Source organism: Equus quagga, chromosome 12, assembly GCF_021613505.1.
Source record: "Equus quagga isolate Etosha38 chromosome 12, UCLA_HA_Equagga_1.0, whole genome shotgun sequence".
Lineage (NCBI taxonomy): Eukaryota > Metazoa > Chordata > Mammalia > Perissodactyla > Equidae > Equus > Equus quagga.
In genome coordinates, this window is record NC_060278.1 from 56,282,563 (window position 1) to 56,308,710 (window position 26,148).

Here is a 26,148-nt window from a genome sequence, read left to right on the forward strand (position 1 = left end):
TATTCAAATGCGTAACTCCTACTATTTAGCATGGTATTTGCTCATAGTAGGTGTGCAGTAAATATTTACTGGCTTGGATTTAAATTGAGAATATGTAAAATTTTGCCTTCTTTCTTCTACACAGTGTATACATTAAAAAATAACTGATATTCTTGCCTATTTCTCCCAGTAGCTACCTCCAATTTTTATCACCTTGCTCTACCACTGAGTATAAAGTGATATATGATTTACAGACATCACCATTTGCATTCTGACACCAATTCTCTGACACCAACTGGGTGTCCTACAGTTCAATTCAATTCTGACACTAACTCCCCAGCGTTGGCTCAGATCCTACAGATTAAGGGGCTCAATTCCACAAGACTGCACCCATTTCAGACACCAGTCGCAAGTCCCAGGTATCTCCAAGCCAGCTGCACTTCTGTCCAGCCAGCTACAAATCTGGGGCTTCCTTCAATCCCCTAGGGTGTGATAATTTGCTAGAATGCTCACAGAACTCATGAAAGTGCCATACTTAATGACTGTCATTTTATTATAGAGAATGCAAATGAATGAATGAAGAGTGGATGAAAAAGTTCATAGGGCAAGTCTGGAAGGTTCCTGAGCACAGAAGCTTCTGTTTCCATGGAGCCAGGGTGTCCCACCTTCCTGGTACCTCAATATGTTCACCAACCAGGATGCTCCCTGAGCCTCATGTTTCAGAGTTTTTATCAAAGTTTTCTGATATGGGCATGGTTAATTAAATCATTAGCCACATGATTAAATTCAATCTTCAGTCCCTCTCCTGTCCCTGGAGGTGGGGAAGTGAGGAGGGCCTGAAAGTTTCAATTTTCTAATCATGTGTTTGCTTTTTCTGGCAACCAGCCCTCATCCCTAATCTATCTAGGGGCCCCTCCACGAATTGCTTAGTCAGCACAACATCAGGTATGGTTGAAATGTATGAATAACAAAAGACACTCCTCTCACTCAGGAAATTCAAAGATTTTTGAAGCTCTGTGTCAGGAACTAGGGATAAAGACAAAATATGTATTTTTTTATTATACCACACTATTCATCTCACATTTTCATGACTTTGCTTCTTACATGAGTGTGTAATTACCATATGACTGCTCAAGTGTAATTAGGATCACCATTGGGGAATGGTGACAGTTCAAATGCAATTTTAAAAGAAGCGGTCTTGAGGCAAATTGGGCCATAAGCATGAATGAAAGGCTTTTTTATGAAATGCATCAAAACAAGAGAAATGAAAAAAGTCTTTAGAGGGAAACAAAATGAAAACTTCTTTTCTTTCTATTATTGTCTTTCTCTTCTATTTCTTTATTATCTGTCACATTTTCCATCTCCGCTTAGCTCTTATACTGTGTTTCGGATTCCTGCTACATCTACTTTGTCAGGGGGAGTGTGAATAACCCAAAAGGACCAACGACCAAACAGGAGAAGGGTTATTGGGAAAATAGTGGCAGTGACGGGAATATGGAGGACAAGAAGGATAATGTAAAACAACTCAGCAACAAACGCGGACAACAACAAAAGAAAGATCAGATGGAAAGGAAAATGCAAGGGAAAGCATGATGTCCAGAAAATGTTTTGATAGATTTTACAAAATGGAAGAAAATAAGTGTGATATATTGCATGTGACAGAGAATGTTGACTGCCCACCAAAATCCATTGCCCACTTCTACTTAGGACATAATTGGCCTACATTTCCCAGACTCCCCTGAAGTTAGTGTGGCCACATGATTGAGTTCCAGCCAGTGGCATATGAACACAAGTTTGTGTGCCACTCCCAGACCTGGCCCATAAAAACTTGCATCTGTTTAATATTGGTCTGTGGATACTGTTACTTGCTACATTTGGTCGGACATTACAAGAAAGACAGCAGCTCAGGCAAGAATTAGTTTCAAGTAGAGACTGAAATAAATAGGGAGCTCAAAGATTAAGAACTTCCAATATTTAAAAAGTGTGTGCTTCTGGATGCCGAAAGAATAGAAGGTAAAACTGAAAAAAGGCATTAAACAACAAAGCTCGGGTCAACCTGATTGTCTCAATAACCTCAAAGTAGCTTCCAAGAAGATAAGAGAAGGTGGTAGGGATTGAGGAGGTAAAGAAATAAAGAACCTAAAAATTATGTTAAAGAATGATCTTTGGGGGGCCAGTCCTATGGCCGAGTGGTTAAGTTCACACTCTCCATTTCGGCAGCCCAGGGTTTCAATGGATAGGATCCTGGGTGCAGACATGACAACGCTCGTCTGGCCATGCTGAGGTGGAATTCCACATGCCACAACTAGAAGGACCCACAAGTAGAGTAGGCAACTATGTACTGGGAGGATTTGAGGAGAAAGAGCAGGAAAAAAAAAAGAAGATTGGCAACAGTTGTTAGCTCAGGTGCCAATCTTTAAAAAAAAAAAAATCCTCGCAAAAAAAAAAAAAAAAAAGGAATTAACTTTGGGTATATTCTGGCCAGAAAAATGAATGGAAGTAAACAGAAGTTTATCAGTTTTTGAGAGAAATTAGCAGTCTATTCTGAAAATCTTTAGACTTTAAAAGTCTAAAAAAATGCTTTTATAAACTTAAAAATCTTTATATTTGTTTCAAACTTGCATAAACAAGAAGCAGGTTACAAAAGCTGCACAGACTGCAAGAAGTATGTTCTGCCAGGGGTCAGCCCCACGGCTAAGTGGCTAAGTTCATGCGCTCTGCTTCGCGAGCCCAGGGTTCATTGGTTCAGATCCTGGGCACAGACATGTGCACCACTCAACAGCCATGCTGCGGAAGCATCCCACATAGAAGAACTAGAATGACCTACAACTAAGACATACCACTATGTACTGGGGCTTTGGGGAGGAAAAAAAGAGGAAGATTGGCAACAGATGTTAGTTCAGGGCCAATCTTCCTCACCCCACCCCCCAAAAAATCATACAAAAGAAATAAAATAAAATAGAGTGCTTTGCAGGAGTATTAAAAAAAAAAAAAAGCAGAACGTACTCCTAAAGTGACATGGATAATAATGCGTAAGGAGGAAGCTTAAGGTGAGAGACAAGGGCCACACAAAACAACGGGCAAGAGAATTCCTCCAGATTGTAAATCTAAAAAAATAATCAAGGACTGATCAAGAAACTTCCTTTTCACAAGAGCAGAGGGGGGTCCTGGCAATCATTGTTCCCATCATTGCCACGGACCAGTGATCCTTCTGTATTTTCCATGCTTTCCTTTTCCTAATGGAAGTTATTATCTTCAGGGAGTAGCCTCTTTTAGAGCATCCTTGCAGAGTGTTACCAATGGCAACCAGCTATCTATTAGAACCCAAAGCCTACCAGGAAACATCAAAATGTAATCAACACACAAGTAAAGTGACCAAGGTCAATTCAGTCTAACCTTTCACACACATCCTTGCAAATTCTATCACTGCTTAAATTTGAGAACCACTTAGTAGCAAAAATGTATGTTAAGCAGCCAAGCTGGTATTTCTTTCTAATCCATAACCTTGATTGTGTTTCTAGAGGTGAAGTCCTCATCTGCGAAAGTACAGGCACATCTAATTATAAATAGAATCAAATGATATTCATAATTATGTTCAGAAAAATAAAAATCCACCTATTCCTCAGCCAACAATAACTCTATAAAATGTTACTGGGAATGCATTTAAAATACTGGAAATAAAGATCTGTTTCCTAAACCTGAAAATACCTCTTTGTATCCAGAAGACAAATATAAAAAGATAATTACTTTCAACAGTAAGTTAGCTGTATTTATATCAGTGATAAAAAGTACTAGTTAGAAATGAACAGTTCCCATGTCATTGATGGCACATGTAACAGTTTGCTAGGACTGCAATAAAGTATCACAAACTGTGTGGCTTAAATAGCAGAAATTTATTGCCTCTCCCAGTTCCGGATGCTGGAAGTCTAAAATCAAGGTGTCAACAGGGTTGCTTCCTTCTGAGGACTGTAAGGGAACAATCTGTTCCAGCCTCTCTCCTTGGCTTATGGATGGCTGTCTTCTCTCCGTTTCTCTTCACATGTGTGTCTGTCTGTTTGCAAGTTTACTGTTTATCTAAGGATATCAGCAAAGGTGTTCAGAGCAAGTCTCCCTAAAATATGCTACTTTGACATGCGGATTATTTTGAGATGAAGGCAATTAAAACCCAGCAGATTCAGGAAAACCTCTTCACCTGCACCTCAATTGCCTGTACCAGAAAGAGCTATTACCAGAAGATAACTTTGTCCTAAGAAACTCACCGGCATAACAGGTCAAGCTTTGTTTTCCAAACATCTCCTCTGTCTTCCTGTGAAGGGCCTTCCTCCACTTTGTATCCCCAGGCCCCTAAGCCTTTCCTTAGCTCAAGATGTTATACAAGCTTCAGTTACCTGGCTGCCCTTTGGGTCTCATTTTATGAGGCTGTTGTACAGATGAAATTAAATTTACTTTTCTCCTATTAATCTGCCTTATGTCAATTTAATTATTAAGCCAAAGAACCTAGAAGGGAAGAAGGGAAAATTTTTCTGTCCCTACATCAGTTATATGAGATTAGGACCCACCCTAATAGCCTTCTTTAACTTGATTACCTCTATAAAAAGCCTATCTTAAAATAAGTTGACATTCTGAGATACCGAAAGTTGGGATTCCAACACATCTTTTTTTTTCAGAGGAGGGACACAGTTCAACCTATTACAGCATAGAAGTCTAAAAGATTTCTATGTGACAAAAATCCCTATTTCAGTGGATAAAATGATAATAAGTGAATTAAAAAGAATTTTCCATGGCTTTATAACATCCAAACAATTGGTTTCAATACCACTTCCCCTAATTCCTCTATTCCTGAATAATTAGGAAATGTATTAAATTCCTTTATTCTTCTAGGGAAACATCTAGAAGATATAAGGGTAAATGTAAATTTAAAAAAATAAATGAATTTCCCTGATGTCAAAAATGAAAGAAAACTTGCTCTTCCCCTCTCTTTTCCCTAGAGCATTTCCTTTGGACAACTTGCAATTGTAAGTCATTTCTCTGTCTCTCTGAGAAGCATGCAAAATTTTTGAAAACCTGAATAACCTCTAGCCAGTTTTGTATCCCAGGAATGTCTTTCTTGGGGTCCTTGGAACGATCTTTTTGAAATGTGAACATAAAGCTTCCTGTCTCTCTCTCTCTTTGAGAGTTGAGCCTAGGTGCCTGCCTCCATGCTGTAACTTTTGCGTGCCACAAAGATACAAGAAGTTTCATTTTTCCTTTGGATCGAGACAATTAACATGCATGTAAACGATCGTATCTGCCTGGTTACATAAAAGGATGAGATGTCTTTCTGTCTCTGCAGTCTCTTTAGCGGATTGCCTGAGACGCCCATCACAGTGTGGTTTAATGCCTATTCGAAGGAAACTTTTCTGTTTGTGGAGAGGATTTCTAGGTTGGCAGAAGATTTTATTTTTATTTACTTCCCCAACAAAGATCAAAAGCTCATTCTGTTGTTTTCCTCTAATGCAACAAGTACACAATATAGACACACACACTCACCAAGATTGAAAATACCTCCCACAATTATGACTTTGCTACCTCAACTGACTTGGCATAAATTGAATACACAGAACACAATATTTATTAGTGACAATATCAACAATAATAATCTATAATTATGCTTTCAGTATCATTTACTTGAGCACTGAGTATATGCCAAAAGTGGGCTAAATGTTTTGGATAGATTGTGTAGTATAATGTTTGCAATGATCCTGTTATTTAGCTATTACTACTGTTTTCCAGAGGAGACTTCCAAGGCTATGAAAGCGTAAATAACTTATCCAGGTTCCATTCCTAGAAAGTAGTGGACAAATGGACCAGTCTGACTCCAGAGCCTGTATTCTCCATCATTAGGTTGATCCTCCCTCACTTGTCATGAAGGAGGCCACGCTACACCACACCAGTACCAATTCCAGCTTGATTCCTAATTGCTGGATTTGCCTGTGGACGCTGAGTCAGTTTAGCTGTGCTTGCCACCCTTTCTATGTAGTCAAAGCAGTATGGCATAATGGAAATTTTCTGTCTTCAGCATTAAAAGCTTTAAGTTTCTGCTACTGCAGTGACTTGATAGCTTATAATCTTGAAAAGTTATTTAACCTGTCTTTTTTCTTTTTTTCTTGTGGGGAAGATTTGCCCTGAGCTAACATCCATTGCCAATCCTCCCCTTTCTTTTGCTTGAGGAAGATTAGCTCTCAGCTAACATCTGTGCCAATCTTCCTCTTCTTTGTATAGGGGATGCCTCCACAGCATGGCTGATAAGTAGAGTGTGTCCACACCGGGGATCCAAACTCGGGATCTTAACCCGTGAAACTTGAGCCGCCAAAGTGGAGCATGCAGAAGTTTAACCACTTGGCCACAGGGCTGGCACCTATTTAACCTGTCTTAAACTTGGTTTCCTCATCTAGAAGCAGTGCCTAACAATAACCGAAGTAGACTATAAAGGAGCAGTGGGGAGACTCTACCAACACAATATATGTGACCAGTTAGAATTCGGAACTCAACAGACAAGAGTGCAGAAATGACCTTACTCAACAATATGTCTCCCAGGAATTAGGACAGTATCTGGCAGTATCTGGTAATCAAAATAAAATTAAGTGAAAGAAAGAACTAACCAAAAAAATGTAAGGCACCATTGTCTCATGTCTTATATTGTTATAAACAAGGAAGATAGCATAGATTTAACACATTTTCCTATGTACAAGATTGAATTTTATTTTCCTCTCTTATATCAAACTCTCCAAGTATGCTAATATCAGGTAAATGCTGAATGCAAAACCACTTACCCCCACACTCAGTCTGGACAAAGAATGGAAACCATATCTTTCTGTCCACGTAACATGACTTTGCAATTCCACTGTTTCTCCATTAGCTTTATCCTGATCCCTTCCTGATCCTAATTAAGTCCATGCTTTGAAAGACTCTCATTAAATAAAATTTCCAAATCTCAATACACTTTGACCTTGTTTTCCCCACTCTGAGGCATTGCCAAAGCTTTCCCGGGTGATAGTCTCCCTTACCTAGGTAAGCAATAAACTCAACTTGGTCTCAGATTGTGTTGGCGCCATTTGAGAGAATAACTTTCAACAAAGCCTACAACTTTTCTAAAACCTTAAGGATTTCTGAATACTGCAAAGCCCTACATAAGTATAGATTTCTTGACATAGCACTCATGATATTATCAGTATAACTGACATTATAACTGAGTATATACATTCCCATTGCATTTAATTCTTTCATAAGTCATGCTTTCAATTTACGATTAATGACGATAGGGCAAGGTATCCCCATTAAGTTTACTTGTGATATAAATGATTCAAATCCATCAATTCACATTGTTTAAAAAATTATAAATTAAGATTTTAGCCTCCAAATAGAAATTCAAAGCAGCATTTTTATTTCTGGCTATCGCATGGCATTTCTTTCCAGAAATTTCTAGAAATTTCTTTCAAGCAAAATAGTTTAATGCAACTTACATAATAACGGGGAGTCTTACCTTTTCCAGTTTTGAAAGAGCAAGAGAGTAACAGTCTTTGGCTCTGAATTGCATGAATCTCATGTTGGCTGGGTGAGTAAGCTCTGTGATAATACTGAGACTGGAAAACAACCTACATTTCAAAAAAACATTTGCATTACACTAACAATCCAATATGGTATTTTTTATAACAACATATTTACGAGTGAGTGATTCCTAGCCTTAGGCATAAAAGTACATGCAATTGCAACAGCAGGCAGCACCACATAAGCTGTTCTGTACAACACAAGGAAAACGAAACTCTATTTTCCAAAAAATATTTTAACCAACATTTTAGCACTGTAAGAAAAAAAAATTCAGTAATTTATTAGACTTTTTCTCTTTACAATCATGAAACAGCATAGAAGAGAAACTCATAAAGCTGATTTAAGAAGTTACAAGGTTACTTTCTGGATAACAGTGAAATGGAAATTTCTAAGATGAATGTGCTGATTCGCAAAAACTTCACGTGATGCGCTTATTGTCCATAAAGTGAGCTCTTTGATCTCCTACAGCTCTCATATTCCCATAGGATGCAATTTTAAATGTCAAATCTTGCTACAATGAACTTCTGGGAAGAGGAAATTACTTTAATCGAACTAACATTTCACCATAATGAATTTAGGCCAAGGCTCAATTGATAGTGCTGTTCTAAAAGGATCCTGAGAATTTCCACATGTTCATAACTTTGCATTAACTGTCTTCTCATTCACCTCTGCCCCCAAGACACACACACACACACACGCATAAACACACACACACACATGCATGCACACAGATTTTTTTCCCCCAGAAAAATGGGACAAGATAACACCACAGCGAATGCCTTTTTATCATTACTGTTGATGATCTTCTCTTTAGCTGGTACTATACATCCTTGGCTGCTGTTCCGGTTCAAATATTTTGAGATTCTCTGTGGCAGACACTTCATGTGACAATCAGGTTTGCTCTCCACACAATATGTCTTTAAACTCAGTTCTGGCCACTTAAAATTCCTACCACTAGGCTGAACCCATACCCTGAACTCAGACACTAGAACTGACTGAAAAGATGCAGGATATAAACATCCTCTTTGTGGCTCAGAAACAAATCAGCTTCTCCAGCTCATCTTACTCCCGTGTGATGTTAGTTCCAGGAGTGAGGGCTCTGCCACCTCCATGCACCTGAGCGCTTGATTTGGTGCCTTAGAGAGGAAAACACTTCCTCTGAGACGAGAGCTCCGCCCCCGAGCTCCAGCACTGCCCACAACTTTAGAACTTCCCTCCACTCTAACCCTCTAATGCCCATTGACGTTTTGCCAGAAGCTCTCCCTCCTTCCAGGGAGAGTGGGCCTGCCTGGCATCTTCGCAGCCTGAAGGGGTCTGTTCTCCAGCCTGTGGTGGGGCCTTCCTGATTACCTGACCCTCAGGTCTGTCTCTACGGAGCTTCAGTCACCATCCCAGTTGAGATGCTAAAAGATCCTTCAAAATACTTTCTTTCAGAGTTATCTATAAAAAGCGTATGCTCTCTTGGTTACCTGAATAGACTAATATTTGAGCCTTACCTAATCAAAGCCTTGGAAAACTATATCATCAGGTGTGTCATGTGTGGGGGATCAGAATTTGCCACCCCAGGATGTGTCTCTTTGGCTTGATTATTATCTTGTGTGTGTGTGAGGACAACTGGCCCTGAGCTAACACCTGTTGCCAATCTTCCTCTTTTTTTTTTTTTTTTTGCTTGAGGAATATTGTCACTGAGCTAGCATCTGTGCCAATTTTCCTATTATACGTGGGATGCCAACACAGTGTGGCTTGATAAGTAGTGTGCAGGTCTGCGTCTGGGATCCAAACCTGTGAACCCTGGGCTGCCAAAGCAGAGTGTGGGAACGTAACCACTATGCCACTGAGCCAGCCCCAAGGCTTGATTATTTTCAAGAACAAAAGACTCACGAAGAAACTCTGACCTTCTCCCTAACTGCCTAAAATAATTTAAGATAGAAGCCTGTTTCAGCAAGGAACCATCACCCTACATAACTATAGTATAATATGAACTAGGTGTGGTAGACATGAGACCGGCTCAACACAAGGTTGACATAAGGGAAGCCATTTTGTAGAAAAGAAACCATGTTGTAACTTTGAATGACCTCTGACAAACTAACTAACCCAGCTGGATATGCACCCTCCAGGAGATCTACCTGCTTTGTAGATTTTATGACCCCTGCTAGTGCGTATACCTCCCAGCTGCGATAAGATGATAACTTCATTCTTTTGAGTTCCTTAGGAATGTGATGACCCCCGAACAGAGCATCTATGCTGATAGCCATCATCAATGAAAACAGAAAGAACTGCTGTGGTGACTCTTGGGTCAACATTCCTAACCCCTCCCCACAACCCACTGGCCTATATAACTACTTCAAGATTCTGTGCCCCTCTTAAGAGAGTTCTTTTGGACATGAGTCGGTCATCTTCCCTCTTGCTAGCAAGCTGTAATAAAATGCCCTTTCTCTGCCACCATCTTGCCTCTTGACAATTGGCTTTTGTCTTGCAGCGAGCAGATCGTGCCCTTTGTGTGGTAACAAACAGGGAGGAACCTAGCAAGAACCATTTAATCAAAACTCTCTCCATCTCTCATTGTATTTTTTTTTTTCACGAGGAAGACTGGCCCTGAGCTAACGTCTCTTGCCAATCTTCCTCCTTTTTTATTTTTCCTCCCCAAAGTCCCTGTACATAGTTGTATATCATAGTTATAATGCCTCTAGTTCTTCTATGAAGAATGCCACCACACCATGGCTTGATGAGCTCTGTGTAGGTCCATGCCCAGGATCGGATCAGCAAATCCCGGGCCTCTGAAGTGGAGCTTGTGAACTTAGCCACTATGCACTGGGCCAGCCCCCTTTCATTGTCTTTACAAGGCAGGGTCAACATTTGTTTACCAAACATTTGCCTTTCCATCTCCATGTGAATTGCCTTCCTCCCCTTTGAAGTCCCAAATCACTTTCCCCAACATCCTGCTTTGTCTTTAACTTGGTAGCTTTCACCATTTTGGCAAGTTACTCAGTTTCCTGTGTTTCTCTCATGTACACATACTATTAAACTTTGTTTGATTTTCTCCTGTTATTCTGTCTTATGTACCAGCCAGAAGGACCCAGAGGATAGAGGAGCAGTTTTTCCTCCCCTGCACTTGCACTAAATTCTGGTTGGTTTTATCCATGCCTTAGCTCTCCTACTAAATCGTGACAGCTAGGAAGACAGGGTCTCCCTCTCAGCACCTCGTAGTGCCCCTTATATTCCTGTAATTAATAAGTCTTTGTTACAATAAACTCCTTCTCAATTCTTGTTGTGCATCTTTGGTTTAGCAGATAAAATCTTGAGGAAGAGAGTGCTGCAATTTAACTAGATTAGCTTATGGAGAAACATCGTATAATCTGTATTCTCATGACTTTCTTTTAGAAGCTCTATTCTTCTCAGTACAAAGTCACCAATGAGAGCAAATTTGATTAATTAAAGTTCACTTCTTCAGAAACTTTTGAAACATTAGAAGAGCAGCCTGATGGAAAAAATGTCAATTGATTTTTGGGCCGGCACAACTCCATCTGGTAAGCCTAGGAAATGCCACCAACTGCCAAATCTCATGCCATCTGGGAGTTTCAAGAGTATTTATTTAAGATATTTTAAAATAACAATGTCACTAAAGATATTTACCATAATACCATTTGTCACAAGCAATATTCAATAATCTGTGACGACGGAAACTAAAATGAATAAATTGTAGTCCCAAAAGGAATGAATGAACAAAATGTTCTATAGTTTCATTTAGAGAATAAATCCCATGTTCATACTTCGAAAAGGAAAATTAATCTAAGGTTTTCCTCTTTGCCTTTTTCCTTTTTGTATCTTCCGCAAGGGTAAAAAAGACCCCCAAAATGATAATGTCTAAAATTATAGAGCATTATTCTTAGCATTTTCCATGTCTTAACTCATGAAGTCTTCACAACATCTCATAGGAACCTCCTTGTATTGTATTTGCATCTGAACCCCCTCCTTCCCTGGGAAGAGTTGGGGGCATTGTCCATCAACCCTGACTCTACCTTTTCAGCCTCTTTGGGCTTTCTCTGGTCTGTGCCAAGCCATGAGCTGAGCTCAGCCCTACAGAGCAAGTCCTGTGGTTGCCCCGCATGGCCCCTGGTCATGGATCTTGGGGGAAGATTTAAGAAGCCCACTATTGCCAGACGCCAAAGCTACATGGTCCTGCCTGATACTTAGATCTCTATCTGCCTGACTTCTTTGGATTTCAATAGTTTCCAACTCGTGTTAGAAATCAAGAGAGTCACTAATTATTTCTTCAAACTCCAGAAAACTACTCTATGATTTACTTATAATTATTAGTTTACATATGAGGAAACTGAGGCGCATAGGGACAAAAAGAAATGTTCAAGGTAATATCCTAGTAGGTAGCAGAGGCTGAGTCACACCAAAGGAGTCATGTTCTAGAACACACCCCCCCATTCTAATAAATAGGTAGGTAGACCGTTGCAAAGTAAACTCAAATGACCTAGAGAAAATAATAAATTATTAAGAATATCTAGCAACATGTTGGAGTTTCAGATCTTAAAAGTCAACTTTATTTTAATCTCTTATAATGTCTATTTCTCTATCTACCCTAAATAGTGTTTTTAGATCAGACCTTCATGATTGTTAATTTTATTTACTGAGGACAATATTTAACATTTAATTTAACAAGTAACTATCAGTGTTTGCTACTGGAAAGCTTCGGTCTCTGGAAGATTAAAAAATACATAAAGTGAAACTCCCGGTTTTAAATTATACTCTGCAACTTTAATAGAGAAAACTGTGAAAATTCATGAATTATAAAGCTGTACATATTTTTCTAGGGGTGATAAATGTGGCTGACTGAATGTTCACAGAATAAGTAGCATTAAGACACTAATGAATGGATATCCTGTGAGAAACATCTGGGACAGCATCGAGATATAAATCCAGAGAAGGAATTTCTAAGGAAAACATCACTGCAGACAAATGAAAAGTTATTTATCTTTTTGAAATGTTTATTTTTGCTAAGAATATGGCTTTTATCTTTCATTTATATTATTTTTCTAACTTTAGACAAATCTGTGATTACTTGAATTCTTTTGTTTATAATCTCTTTCTAACACATTGTATCAAACAGAAATATACACATATGTAGCTAGATATATCTGAGGTCTTAGTAAGAATGAGTAATAATATGATTGAGTGACCTGGTCTTTATATTTAAGCAACTTGTAGAGTTGAAATTCGATAGGACAACAAAATTTATGTGATGTGCCATTTCTGTTCTATGTGAACGAACCTATACATTTACGTTATGTGAAACTTAGAAATTGAATGTATTATCTAAGTCTGCCACCTAGTGAAAAATCTAGAACTAAATAATACTTAAAGAATGAAATGTTTTATTGTAGTGTCCTTCATATCTATAAAGTATTACTTATATTCAATGATAATATTTTATATTTACAAATTTGGTTATCTAATAGATCTAATTATGTATCTTTAAAATACTAACACTGTAAATCTATTTCTGGGCCTTCATATGACCTAAACACATTTTGAATATGTAACATTTTAGAAATAAAATGTCATGAGAAGTCTCTTTTCCCTAGGTGCTAGGTTGATAATAAAGTAAAATTGTAATTGAAAAATAATATAGTTTGTCCTACTTAAAGCTTTTCTACAATTATTTTCTGTTCTGACTCAATGATGTAAGCATAATTGTGTAAAATGTCTATGGAATAGTTATCTGCCTGAATTAATTCATTCAATAAATATTTTGACATGCTTACTTATGTTAACCAATACAAAGATGAAAAACATCCCATATACTCTATTTCATGGACTACTGGGAGAACTCTGAGACTACCTGCATTCATATATTATATTAAAGCAAAACAAACATGAGAACATACAAATCTGGAAGATGTGTACAATATTTTAATAAAAATATTACTTACTGAGCTACTGTGTTACACTATAAATTTTGATCTAATGTGGTGTCTGGGAATGTTTCTGAATAATGAGGAGTATATATTAATATATAGATATATAGACACACTAAGAGACATGAAACACCAGTTTTAGAATACAATCGATGATCAACAGTAAAACAAATACGAATATATTTCAACCTTTCACAAATATTTTTAAAACACTTTAGATCTAAGCCTGAGGTAGTAATAAATGACAGTATAATAAATATCAGCTATCTCCTGTATTTAAAGTTTTTATCCAGGTAAATCAATCAAAACATTAAAAACATTTTTGTACCATATAAAGGAATCACTCTTACATTTATACATATTCAGTATCAGTATTTTTAATTATGTCATTTTCCATACGCACTTGCTACTTCCTTAATAAGACTATGACTACTTGCGTCAAGCTAAAGACAATATTCCTTTTTTATTTTTATTTTTTAACTTGACACTTATGCTTTTACAGTCCTGGCCATTCAAAAGTCTTGTAACTGGTCAATTTTCACCCTCTCTTGCTATCCTCAAAATCATTCTCCACACTGTAGCTGACATAATGTTTTAAAATTTTCTATCCTTCAATGATTTCCTGTTATTCTTAAAATAAAGCACAACTTATTAACGTGTTCTACAAAGTCATTAATATGCTGGCTTCTGATCTCCATTTCAGCCTCATGTCAGAGCCATCTTCCTCTTGTTCTGCTCCAAGTCACTGAATATGCTAGGCTTAGTACCTCAGAGCCTTTGCACATGCTGCCCCCATGTGGAAGGTTCAACTCATCTCTCTGCCCACTTCATCTTTTTATCTTTCAAGGAATAGACCGAGTATCAATTGCCTGGGGAGGCATTCCTTGACCCACTGAGCTAGAGCACACATTCTTGATATCTGGGTCTATATAACATTCTATTTTTTTCACTAGCTGCCGCACTTATAATTCTCTATTTAAATCTTTCAATGACTTGCTTAAGACTTTCCATGCTAGACGATTAGCATCCTGAGGCCAGAAGCTATGTCTGCCTTAATCATACCATCCTGTATAATCCCTAAACTTAGTAGATGCTCACTAATACTACATTAACAAATCACAATCGCAGGTGGCTGTGGAGCTGATCCTGACCTGCCGCCCAGCTAATGCAGGAATTCCTCTGTTCCAGATGACAGATCCATGACTTATTTAAATGTTTCCATCAATAGAGTACACATTATCTTACAAGTCTGGCCAGCTGCATTTTAGAAAACAAAAGCAAAAACAAAAATATCTTCATATTGTTAAAAACAAGACAACGGGACCCAAATGGAATCACTTATGCTAAGCCTCACATCACCAAACCGACACTTCATTACAGTTTGGCTCTCCCAGAGATGGAATCTTAAACTAGCCAATCAGAAATCACCTGGTCAGCACTAGTCAGGTAATCTGCCTTTTAGACCCCTGCCATCCCTTAAAGGAAAGTAATTTTGTAATAACCACCCCACTCTTTTGCAGTATAACTTCCTGTTCCTGCTCCCTTCTGCCTATAAAAGTCTTTCATTTTGTACAGCTCCTTGGAGCTCTTTCTATCTGCCAGATTGGATGTGGCCTGATTCAAATCGATTTTCCTCAAATTAATCCTCAAAATTTTTAATCTGCCTCAGTTTATCTTTTAACAATATTAAAACAAAGTCAACCCCAAGGGACTTCTAGACTAAATCACTCCTGGACTTTGACAATACAAATTAAACCAACAGGTTTCTAATTTGGTACCCACTCTGCACTAAACATCATTCTGGGTGCTCTCCAGAGAAACCATACCTTCCCAATGACTACAGAAAGTTTGACACACAGACTCAGGCCTGAATCTGCCATTTTTTTCCCTATATGGGTTAGGACGAGCCAGTATGTCGCTCTCAAGGTTGTTTGCTTTCTCAGTAAAACGAGAATAAAGATAGATGTCTTTGACATGACAAACATTCCAAAAGTAGGGCATTTTGATCAGTCAATCTGACAGAGCCACTTTGAAGGGCTTGTTTTTAATTCAAGGCACATTTTGACGTGCCTACTTAAATTTACCTTAGATCTTAATACTTGTTTATAAAAATGTGAAAGCGTGCAGTATTTCCCAAGTGGACCCAGTACCTTGTTAGGTAAAACTTCAGCAAGAGAGATTCACATTTAAAAGTGAGGATCTGCATTTCAATTTGGAAATCAGACATTCACTTTTTACGGACCTTTGCACTGGGTAGGCTCACCTGAGTGTTTTCTCTTAGGTGTGTAAACAAAGGTCCTTAAGCAAGTGGGAGAGAAAGGTTTAACAGGATCTCATTTGGCAAAGACCTTTCCTCCTAACGTCTTCAGTATTCTGAAGTGGTCTCTTGGGGAGCAGGTGGACCAATTGTTTCGGATTCAAGGACTCTCTTCTGAGTAAAGTACTAGAGATATTCTCTTACCTGGGCAATCTGGAACCCCTGGGACAGAGGTTGTCCCAGAGGAAGTTTGCTACCAAGAGCCCAGAAAGGAAAACTCATCATGAGGGAAGGAACAAATCTGGGTGAGTGATCAATAAAGGGGCTGTTTTGGTTGTTTTGGCCAGACAGCTCATTCTGGTGCAGAGCATGACTGAGGCTGGCGGCTCCTCTTGGCCCACCATCTTAGCATAATCTCCAGGAATGCTCAGCTGTTTGAGAGTGAAAACTTTGGGTGCCATGCTCTAGACTTTGGATGTTAATGACGAAACACTTCCTTGGGTAGGTTCGCTGGGAGGAACACGCAGGGACCAAACCAACAAATGCATAATCCCCACACTGGATGGAGACACATTCAACTGCACAGCCCAGTTTTCAATCACAAAACTATGTGTTTAAGTTATAGCTGCAACACCAGATGAAAAGGAATTCTCCCCATGGCCTCAACTCTCCCCTAAGTCCTCTTTCCCCCCACAACTCCTACACACGTGTACACTGCCAGAGAATTAACGAGATGCCCCTGTTTGCCTTTGATCTTTTTGGACTGAGTTACTCTCAAGGGTCCTTGGACAGTTTAGGGAGAAAAGAGTCCTGTCAAGTGAAGTTGTATGTCCTAGTAAGCTGGGCAGATAGGGGCTCAGGTGATCAATTTGGGCCTCTGAATAACAAATTTAACCTTCCTCCAGACTGGCAAAACAGTTCATGGCAATTACACCAAAAACTTGGGAACTAGAGCACTCTTACTTTCATTTCCTACTCGAATTCCATCTCCTTCTTGTCTCCTGGGCTGTAATATACGCACAGATGGAAGATTTTCTAACATTTTCCTTAGTAGTCTTAGAAGCTGAAAATGTAAAAGTCAAAATGCCCCACATCAAAATGGAATGTCAAAATAACCAAGTCAAAATGGCACCAGCCCAAATAGTTCCACAGTCACTTACAAATGCCAAAATAAAATGTAGCATCACCCCATATAAAGTGACATCATACAGTAATTTTGATTTGCCTTCTACATATAGACACAGAGTAGATCACAGGATTTGTTTTTTTTTTCCTAGAAATAAACAAACCAAATACAATATTGCGTCTAACTTCTTGCCCAAATAATTCCAACTAATAAAATAACCATGATATCTGCTTACACATTTTTGGGACCACTATTTAAGAAACATCACCTTGAAGACATATGTTTTTAACAAGCAGCAGCCGCCAATTACTGTCTGCCTATTCTCTGCCTTGCACGGCTCTGAACGCTTCACGGAAACCATCTCACATCTTCATTTCAGCAACTATGATGCCATACTATGGGCGCATTCAGCCTGCCTAGACGAACGTAAAATTGGCTTCAGACCTTGGACTTCTCGTTGAAATCTCCAACTCCATCAATACCAGTTGAATGACTCTTAGGATATCTCTCATTTACTTTAAAATACTTCAGCGGAAACAGCATGATAGGTGCAAGTGTTGGTTTAAGATAAGCTAGCACTCTATTTTACTACTCAGGGTGGCTCAGTTTCATTTTTAATCAGAAAGCACACGTCCCAGAATTAAAACTGCTTCTGTTATCCATAGTTCTATCAACACCACAGGCCTTACTAGTTAACCACTTAGACATTGGCTCTTGTTTGAGGAAATTAATGACGTTCATGAAGACAGAAGGATTGGCAGAGATATTTTAGAGGCACTATTGTTGAAACAAATTTCTAGGCCCAAGGTTGAGCTGCTCCTGCCCTAGTGCCATGTCAGCAAACTGAAACTTTGACAGCTTTCCTGTCTCTATAAATGCTCCCCTTGACCAGAAACACAGCATATCTAATCAGGCAGTCCCCAGATGTCAAGCCAACTCTGCAATCTATATGTCCTATTTCTTTATTCCTTATGCATTTGCTATTTTTAACTTCTTTGTTCCTTACTCTTTGTCTCATAAAAGCTTCATACCTCCCATTTCATTTAGTAGTTCTCTGGATCCTTGGGAACGGACACTCCCTGCTTCAGGAAGTGCTGAATAAAGTTCATTTGAATCGCCTAAATTGTCTTTTTAAATCATTTTTAACACTAAACACTCAGGCATACTCAATGCGTAAAATTGCTTCCCTTAGAGATGGGGCCCAAGGCTCTCATCCTAAAGAGGCTCAGGTATCCGGCCACTGTGCCTGGATTTCTGGTTGCCTGATGCTTCCTTGTAAGGATCCTGGATCCCACCTGCGGAATGTTGTCATCTGCCTCTAGAGAATTTCATGCAAGGTGGATGGTAGAGAACCTGAGAGGACAGAGAACTTGGCATAGGAGGAAGAGAGAAAAAGAAACAGAGCTGAGATCAGTGTTGGCCCATAGTAGCTAATCAGCAATTCTCTGTTTATGGTTTCAGTACAGGAGTGATTATAATGATTGATCTTGGAATGTAAGCTGGTTCAGGAGGGAAGACAAGCCCTCAGGTGACTAAGGACAGTGAAAAGGTGTAGAATCAGTGGATGGTAGTGTGAGGGACCAGAATTGGCCACTCCAAAATGTGTCTCTTTGGCATGAGGATTATTTTGGGCTGGTTGCTTTTAAAAACTGCAGACAGAGGAGAAGCTCTGAAAAGTAGAATTTACCCTTTGTAAGATACATTTGCACTTGTAAGGGAAATCTCCATTTGTAAAGATGTCCTCCTCTCTGCACCAGGAAGAAGGGGAGATGACATTATCTCTAAAAACTCTTATCAGTGTGGAAGGCAAGCACTTAAATCTGCATAATAACCTTATTCTTATTTACTGTGCTTTTCTGTTAATCTTCCATAAGGGTCTCCCATGACCTGCAACATCCTCCTTTGTCTTTAGCCGAAGAAGATGGTATTTAAGATGAGAACCTCTGCCATTTTGGTGAGTTGCTCGGTTTTCCTGAGTGTCTCCCACGTATACATGTTATAAAGCTTTGTTTGATTTTCTCCTGTTATTCTGTCTCATGTCAACATAATTCATAGCCCAGCCAAGGATTCACAGAGTAGAGGAATTTTCTTCCTCCTCTACTGTAGTTTCCAGTGGAGACAAATGACTGTTAGGAGTTAGGGGTATTAGGAGAAATGAGGCAGAAAATAAGCAGTAGTTCTCAGAGTTGAATGAAATGGCGAGTATGGAGGGTAAAATTACTGGTACTTCAAGGTAGAGGCTATCTATCACCATGAAGATAGGTGGCTAAGGTAAGATACTGAAAGGATCATCTATGTAGGGTTGCTGAAATCATCAGGAATTATGGTAAAAGCAGGCTTGGCAAGAGTCACAGTGAATCAGGAACTAAAATTTTCAAGGAATGTGAAACAGGACCTCAAGGGTGTTAACTGACTGGACCTATAAATGAAACTACCAAGTCTGCACGATTTTGGTCATTTATCTACAGAAATGATATTTTGTATATCATAGTGACCTGTTGGTGTCTTGTTTTTTTAGTATGTAAGAGTAGACTAGTTTAGCATGCGTAGATTAACAGTTTATGAATTACTCCATTAAAAAAGTTGCATAGGATTCTTTTCCCGAAAAATATGGTTATGGAGTCACTGAAATAATGATGATGCCTTTACAGGCAAAGGGAAGGAGAAAATAGAAATAATTACTTTACAATCTGGGTATCTAATAATCCTTTGAAAGCTCTGCTTGAAACTATTCAATCTAGATGTGTATATGCACCATAAAAATTGCATGATTTCTAAAATGTTCTGCTGAAGATAAGTAACCTTAATAGTTAACTGATGCAAAGTTATTCATTCATTCAACCATTCATTCTTTCCACACGCTGTTGCCTCCCCACCCGGGTACTCAGGGGAAGCAGCCTTTGCTCAGTCAGTTACCACGTGCACAACTGCCCTTAGGTATCTGGTCAGTTAGGTTGTTTTAAATAATTAGTTAGAGCTTTTGCACCTCTCAGTGAAATGGGGATTTATTATTATCTTGGAATCAAAATAATCCACTTAGAGAATATATAACAAAAGTCAACTCAATAGAAACTTCACCATAATAGAAATAAACTCACAGTAAGATGAAAATTAAAATGGCATGTTTAATCAAAAAGACCCAGGATCCTCTCCTGTTAAAACTATAATTAGCTTTTGCCAAGCATGGAATCAAAAAGTGTGATTTTTACTTTATTCATTGGCTATGAATCTCATCCCTCTGAATTAATTTTCTACCCTGTAATTTTCGTTTTCATTCTCTACAGAAAAAAAAAATTGCCTATATCTGTCATATTTTAAACATATGCTATGCTGTGTTTAAATATAATATTTACTATGGCTCAATGACTAATTGGCTGTATGCTAAATAAACTGCTGCATTATATTAAATTTAGAGGGTGTATTTCTGAATTCTGAACCCAAACTATAAAGAGACGATTACCCTCAATAGATGCCTGGCTACCATATGAAGGTAGGAAGGTGGAGCGAGGACAGATGATGAGAGAGTTCCAATTGTTTTGTTTACTTTCGTAATTTGGTAGCTCAGATATTTCCATTAGACTTCTGCAAAACTCATCAAACGGAAATAATGCTATTTTAGATATTTACATTTTAAAATGATAGGAAGAGTCATTCCAAGTGATGGAGATGATTTTGACTTTTCTATCGCGTGGACTTTTCCCTGGTCAGGAGTGCTCTCTCTCACCCAAAGATGACCACGTTGGGAATTTCTATGTGGATGAGTTTAATTAATGAAAGACTGGAACTCAGTGAGGATAAGGTTATGACGTGGCTCCTAACATGAGTAAATTGCCTGCTCGCAGCCTTGCCATCTTTCATTGCTAGTTACCCAATATGTAAATGCTAACCTTTGGCCATGGCTAGGCATAAAACTAAGATTAAGACATGCATGATCTGTCACAGATCATGACCGCTACTGCATACAGTTTTTTAGAATTTGTTATGCTTAAACTAGACAAGAAAACAGATTATTCTATTTACTTTTAAAAGAACTACTGACCTTGTGTTAAAAATTAACCTTCCCACAGTACAAGTCATACATTAGGTGGTAAATCAGTATTTGTTTTATGATCCAATGCATGAACATAACTTCATTGTAAGTGTCTTATGTTCATTCCTTATACACAGAACGGAAGTCAAATATTTCACAGACGGTTAGCAGGGAGGCAATGACAGGGCTGGCTTGTTCAGACATTTACCTGAAAAGCGTCTGCACGTTCACAATCGTTTTGGCGTCTGCCATGTAGTCCTCCTCGGCACTCATGGTGCTCTCCTTGTCCACAACCACCATGTTGGCAGCAAAAGTCACTCCACACCTGAGTAAATCATCTAGGCTTTGATAACAATCAACAGAGAAAAACGGACTTTCAATAAATCACAGTACTAGGATCGGTGCTAAAACTTGCTTACCCCCTGCGTCCACAGAGGTTGCCCTGTAGGTGGTTTTGCTAGAGTGTGCACTGGCAGATCGTGATGGGCATTATAACACAATACTCTATATTGGCATCAAATAATTTGTATTTTGGGGCTCTTTATGTTTCATTAGATCTCAAAGCATAGGCGTGAAGAATCTTTCTATAATAATATTTACTAATTATATAAGTAAAACATGGAAAACATCCATTTGCAATCAAATAGAGCATGTTAAAACTTTGTTTTTACAGTTAGCACACTATTTCAAAGACAGGGCATTTATAGTTTTTATCCCTAAGGTGCTTTTGGTAAGAGTAGAAATAAATACTTATGCTAATTTAAATGGTCAAGCCTAATAAAGAAATATAGAACTGTGAAATGTTTATTTTTTAATTATTGTTTCTTTGTGTAAAGCTATGCCTTATAAATTGGTTCTACACAGCCAAGAGCACGTAAAATATATAAATGTCAATTGTATTCAAGCTTACCATTTAGCCAGCCTTAAGTTTTTGAGCAAGTCATTGAATAACCTGATTTTTTCGGTTGCATGAAATTATTACTAAACTAGGACACAAGTTCCTATGAGTTATAATAGAGTGAGTCTTTTCCCCTATCACTGATAAAACCTTTCATTAGCATTCTCCCATTGAATTAAAAGAAAATGTTACCATTAAAGCTGAAACAAGGAAACTATTATCTCATTACCTCTGCTTCATATAAACTAGAAAAATAGGACTGAATTGGATGACACACTAAACTGAATGAGTTTAAGGATGTCCTAGACATAGTCCGATTGAAGACAGGTAAGAATCAGGTTTATTTGCACATCTTCTGATTTAAAATAGGAAGTGTAAAACTTGAAGAACAGTAGTGCCTTTTAGATTTTTAAATGGAAGAGTCACTTCCCCGAGGATCTTTTCCAAGCACTTGGTTGGCTGAATTAGCCAGGTCACGTTAGAGAGAATTATTTCCCTTTTATGGGAAGGCAGGAGGCAGGATTTCTTACTCTGTTATAAGGGGAGAAAGTGTTACCAAAGCTTTGAGTCCAGCCCCCAGGACCAGCCCCGTGGCACAGCAGTTAAGTGCGCCCGTTCCGCTTCTCGGCAGACGAGGGTTCACTGGTTTGGATCCCGGGTGTGGACATGGCACCACTTGGCACGCCATGCTGTGGTAGGCGTCCCACATGTAAAGTTGAGGAAGATGGGCATGGATGTTAGCTCAGGGCCAGTCTTCCTCAGCAAAAAGAGGAGGATTGGCAGCAGTTAGCTCAGGGCTAATCTTCCTAAAAAAAAAAGAAATCCCCAGGAGTAGTCCAGAAAAAAATACTTCACTTGAATCAGGAATAATGTTCTGTGGCAGAGATTTTAGGGCTAAAACTGTGGAAACAGAATGTTATTCCAAATAAATTTCCTATGATGAGAGGGGCCAGGACAATAACATCCAACCAGTATGATGATCAAGTTTAAATTCCTGGGAATACTTGAGTGTTCCTTTTATCTAGGAAATTCATCATTATTGCTCTCACCTCTATTAAAATATTTATTTTTTTAAAAAAAGAAAGAAGCAGGTGGAAAATGAATGTGATGTGGTCACTTATGGACCATAAAAATGATGGTTAAGTTATATGTCTTCAACCCACCTTATTATAATTTTAAATCACTTTCTCGTATTTCAGCTCTTACAATCTTTTTTCTCCCACTAAAAAATAATCTCTTCATTATAATTATTTATAAAGAAAAAGGGAAAGATAAGGCAGTAGGAAGTAAGCTTGACTGGAAAAGGATATACAGACAGAAGCTATGATAGGAAGATGAATGTTTCATCAGCAATAAATCAGTGAAGTTGAAACTTGACAAAAATTTCACTAAGAAAGCACCTGTGCTAAATAGCCAACAGCTACCTACAAATATATGTATCAGTGAGTTCCATACTCAAAATATTGGCTGCTGTCATTTACATATAATCTTGGCAAATGATTACAGCAATTATGATTACATGTGTGTTTAAAGCTATAAAAAACACATAAAAGTGGAATGGAATTTCTGAACTATGTAGAAACATCTTTGTTCTTCATGTTTTATCTTTAAATTATTATTTTTATATTCATTTAATGATGAATTTTGTTCTTTTTTCCTTTTTTTATGACGCTGCCAATTTATTCTTGTAACTCCGTGTCCATCATAATTTCTCCCCACTATCCTATCTACAAAGCCGCTGTCTTATCTTTTCCTTCAGCGTGGGTGCTTTACACAGTTTGGCCACCAGATGGCTACCCAAGAAAAAAAGTCAACACGGATGAAAAAAAGATACAAATAATCTAAAGGCAACACATCCTGTGCTTCTTTAAAACTTCCTTTTCAAGGAGAACTAGAATGTGAATGGATGAGTAGGAGGGAGTGTTTGTGATTTTGTTTTAATTCATTTAGAGGTGTTGTTGTTGTCGTTTTTAAGAAAAATTTCAAACATAAGCAAATCAGGAGAATAGTACAATGAACCTCCACGGATCAATCATCGAGCTTCGATAATTATCAACTTGTAGCCAATCCTATTTCATCTCTATCCTACAAACTTGATTCTCTCAGTTCTGCTTTTCCTCACCATAAATACTTTTACAGAGGAAAAATTTGTTTCATAGTTTATATCAGCAAAGATAGATGGGAGGTTTATCTTTTAAATATACTATTTTTCTAATGAATTTTAATAGAATACTATCATTTCAAGGTAACATTACTAGTGATAAAATAGAGGGTGATTTTGCTTTCATGGATTTAAATGGTAGTTTAGTACATCTAACTTCATTTAATTAGTTGGTTAGTATCATGACAACTGATAATGTAAATTACGTTAAAGTAGAATGGTGGCAATATACATGTTAGTGTGTTTGCCTTTCAAGGTATCCACAGCCACTAGACACTTTCAAATCTACAAAACTTTGTTCAACATCTACAGGATGAAATGTTAGCAAGAAAGTTCTCAATTGGTAACTTTTAGCATTTTATTTTGAAGGCTCTGGCTGACATTTTTTTTAAATGGAAAATTAACATATTTTGTAAGCATATTATATGATCATTCAGCTTTTATATCTTCTATAATGTCATGTTCATGCATATAAAATAATTTGTATTTTAATACTAATGCATTGCATACATATGACCTTTTAATTAAAGTTTCAGAAATTACAGACTCTGATATGTGTAACTAGAAGAAACTCTTAAGGAAATGCTGCAATTTATAAATATGACAAAGGAGTATTTCTAAATTATTTTGAAGGTTTCCAGAAGTTATGATAATCAATAATCAATTAATGCATCACAACATAAAACCTTTAGTTTCCTCTACCACTATGTCAAAAGTAATAAAGTTTTTATTGTAGATGGCAGGAAACTGAAATAGCTTTAGAAACTGAACAAAACTGACAAAATTGACATGCAACAAGATTGGTTTTAATTCAACAACAGATTACTGCTTAGGAATTTTGAATGCAGATGTATAACACAAGAACATAAGCTCTACATGCAAAATACATCATATTGCAATACTGAAATGGTAAATTACACTCATCATGCAACGTGGGGGCACAGCACATGACAAACCACAGGACACCACAGTAGTTAGTGTTCCAAAGACTTTGTCACCTACTTGTCAATAGAGCCCACCATGTAGTAAACCATTGGAAACCAACAGATTGCATCCAGAAAATGCATATCTGGCCTAAGTAGCAGATGGGTTACAAAATGAAACAGAATGTCACAACAGTGGCAGCACTTCTACAGAAAGGAAGTAAGTTGACTTAGTTTGCATTTCCAAAACTAAACACTGTTGACAAAATTAACTTTAAGCGCCTTTGTTCTTAACGTTAATTAGACGATGTCATTTGTACTTGTTGTGGATAATATAATGAACTCAGAATTATAGAAACAAGTTGTATTTCTGCTTTCTAAATCAGAAACATTATGGCACTGTTCTACAAAAAGACTGGAGTGATACTTTTAATTATGACTAAAAAGTCTTATCAACGAGTTTAAAAGTTATTCATGCAGAAGAAACCTGATAAAATGAGGAACTAATAATTTTTTCTTAGATGACCCAAAGTTTTGGGAACTAAATTAGCAGGCCTATTAAGAGCAACTTTCTCTAAGGGATATATAGAATTACAACATGCCTCTTAATATATCAACATACCAATTAGCAAATATGTATATGTACACATGCACTCTATGTATTTTATAAAATTAAAATTAAAGCAGTTCACTTTTTAAATTATTGATTCACTCAATATATACTGTTGAGCAAATATTTATTATAACTGAAATCTTTACTATATGCATATTTAGGGAAAGAATCATAAACCTGGAAGCTTCCTTAGCAATCACTTAATCTATTGTATTCATTTTATAAAGTTATTAATTCTTTCATGCATCTATTCACTCAGCATATATGTTTCCAAAATATTTTATATAATAGACATTTTAATATACTCAAGCATATGTAAAAAAGAATATCATGTTAACTTGTACTCAAAGAGAGATTTTGAAACATATGTACCAAAGCGCACCATTATAATATATGTCTTAATATGAAAAAATAAACAATAGGTTGCACTCAGGAGGCAGAATTGGGGATCACGTCACCGAGTTGATCTTTTAATTTGGATGTTGAAAGATGAAAAGGCATTTGCCCAGTAAAAGAGAAGGAGGGAAATTCCAGGCAAAGGGAATATAGAAGTTATAATATGTCAGATGCTTATCACAACTAGATGAAGTCTTTTCTTCCCCGACTTATTTTCTTCCTATGGATCATCCCCGTATCCCTTTACCCTT

General features: G+C 37.7%; 1 protein-coding gene across 2 annotated transcripts in view; it reads right to left on the minus strand.

The window, feature by feature from the left end:
• The window catches only part of KCNT2 (potassium sodium-activated channel subfamily T member 2), a 346,988-nt gene that overhangs the window by 69,503 nt on the left and 251,337 nt on the right, over window positions 1-26,148 (minus strand). The window contains exons 20-21 of one of the 2 annotated variants that reach the window (XM_046679418.1): window positions 21,115-21,231; window positions 7,502-7,613 (exon numbers count right to left, since the gene is read on the minus strand). In XM_046679418.1, the coding sequence (XP_046535374.1) occupies window positions 7,502-7,613; window positions 21,115-21,231 (229 nt within the window). Of the gene's footprint in view, window positions 1-7,501; window positions 7,614-21,114; window positions 21,250-26,148 lie in introns of both variants that reach the window. The other variant, XM_046679417.1, reaches the window with a different exon arrangement.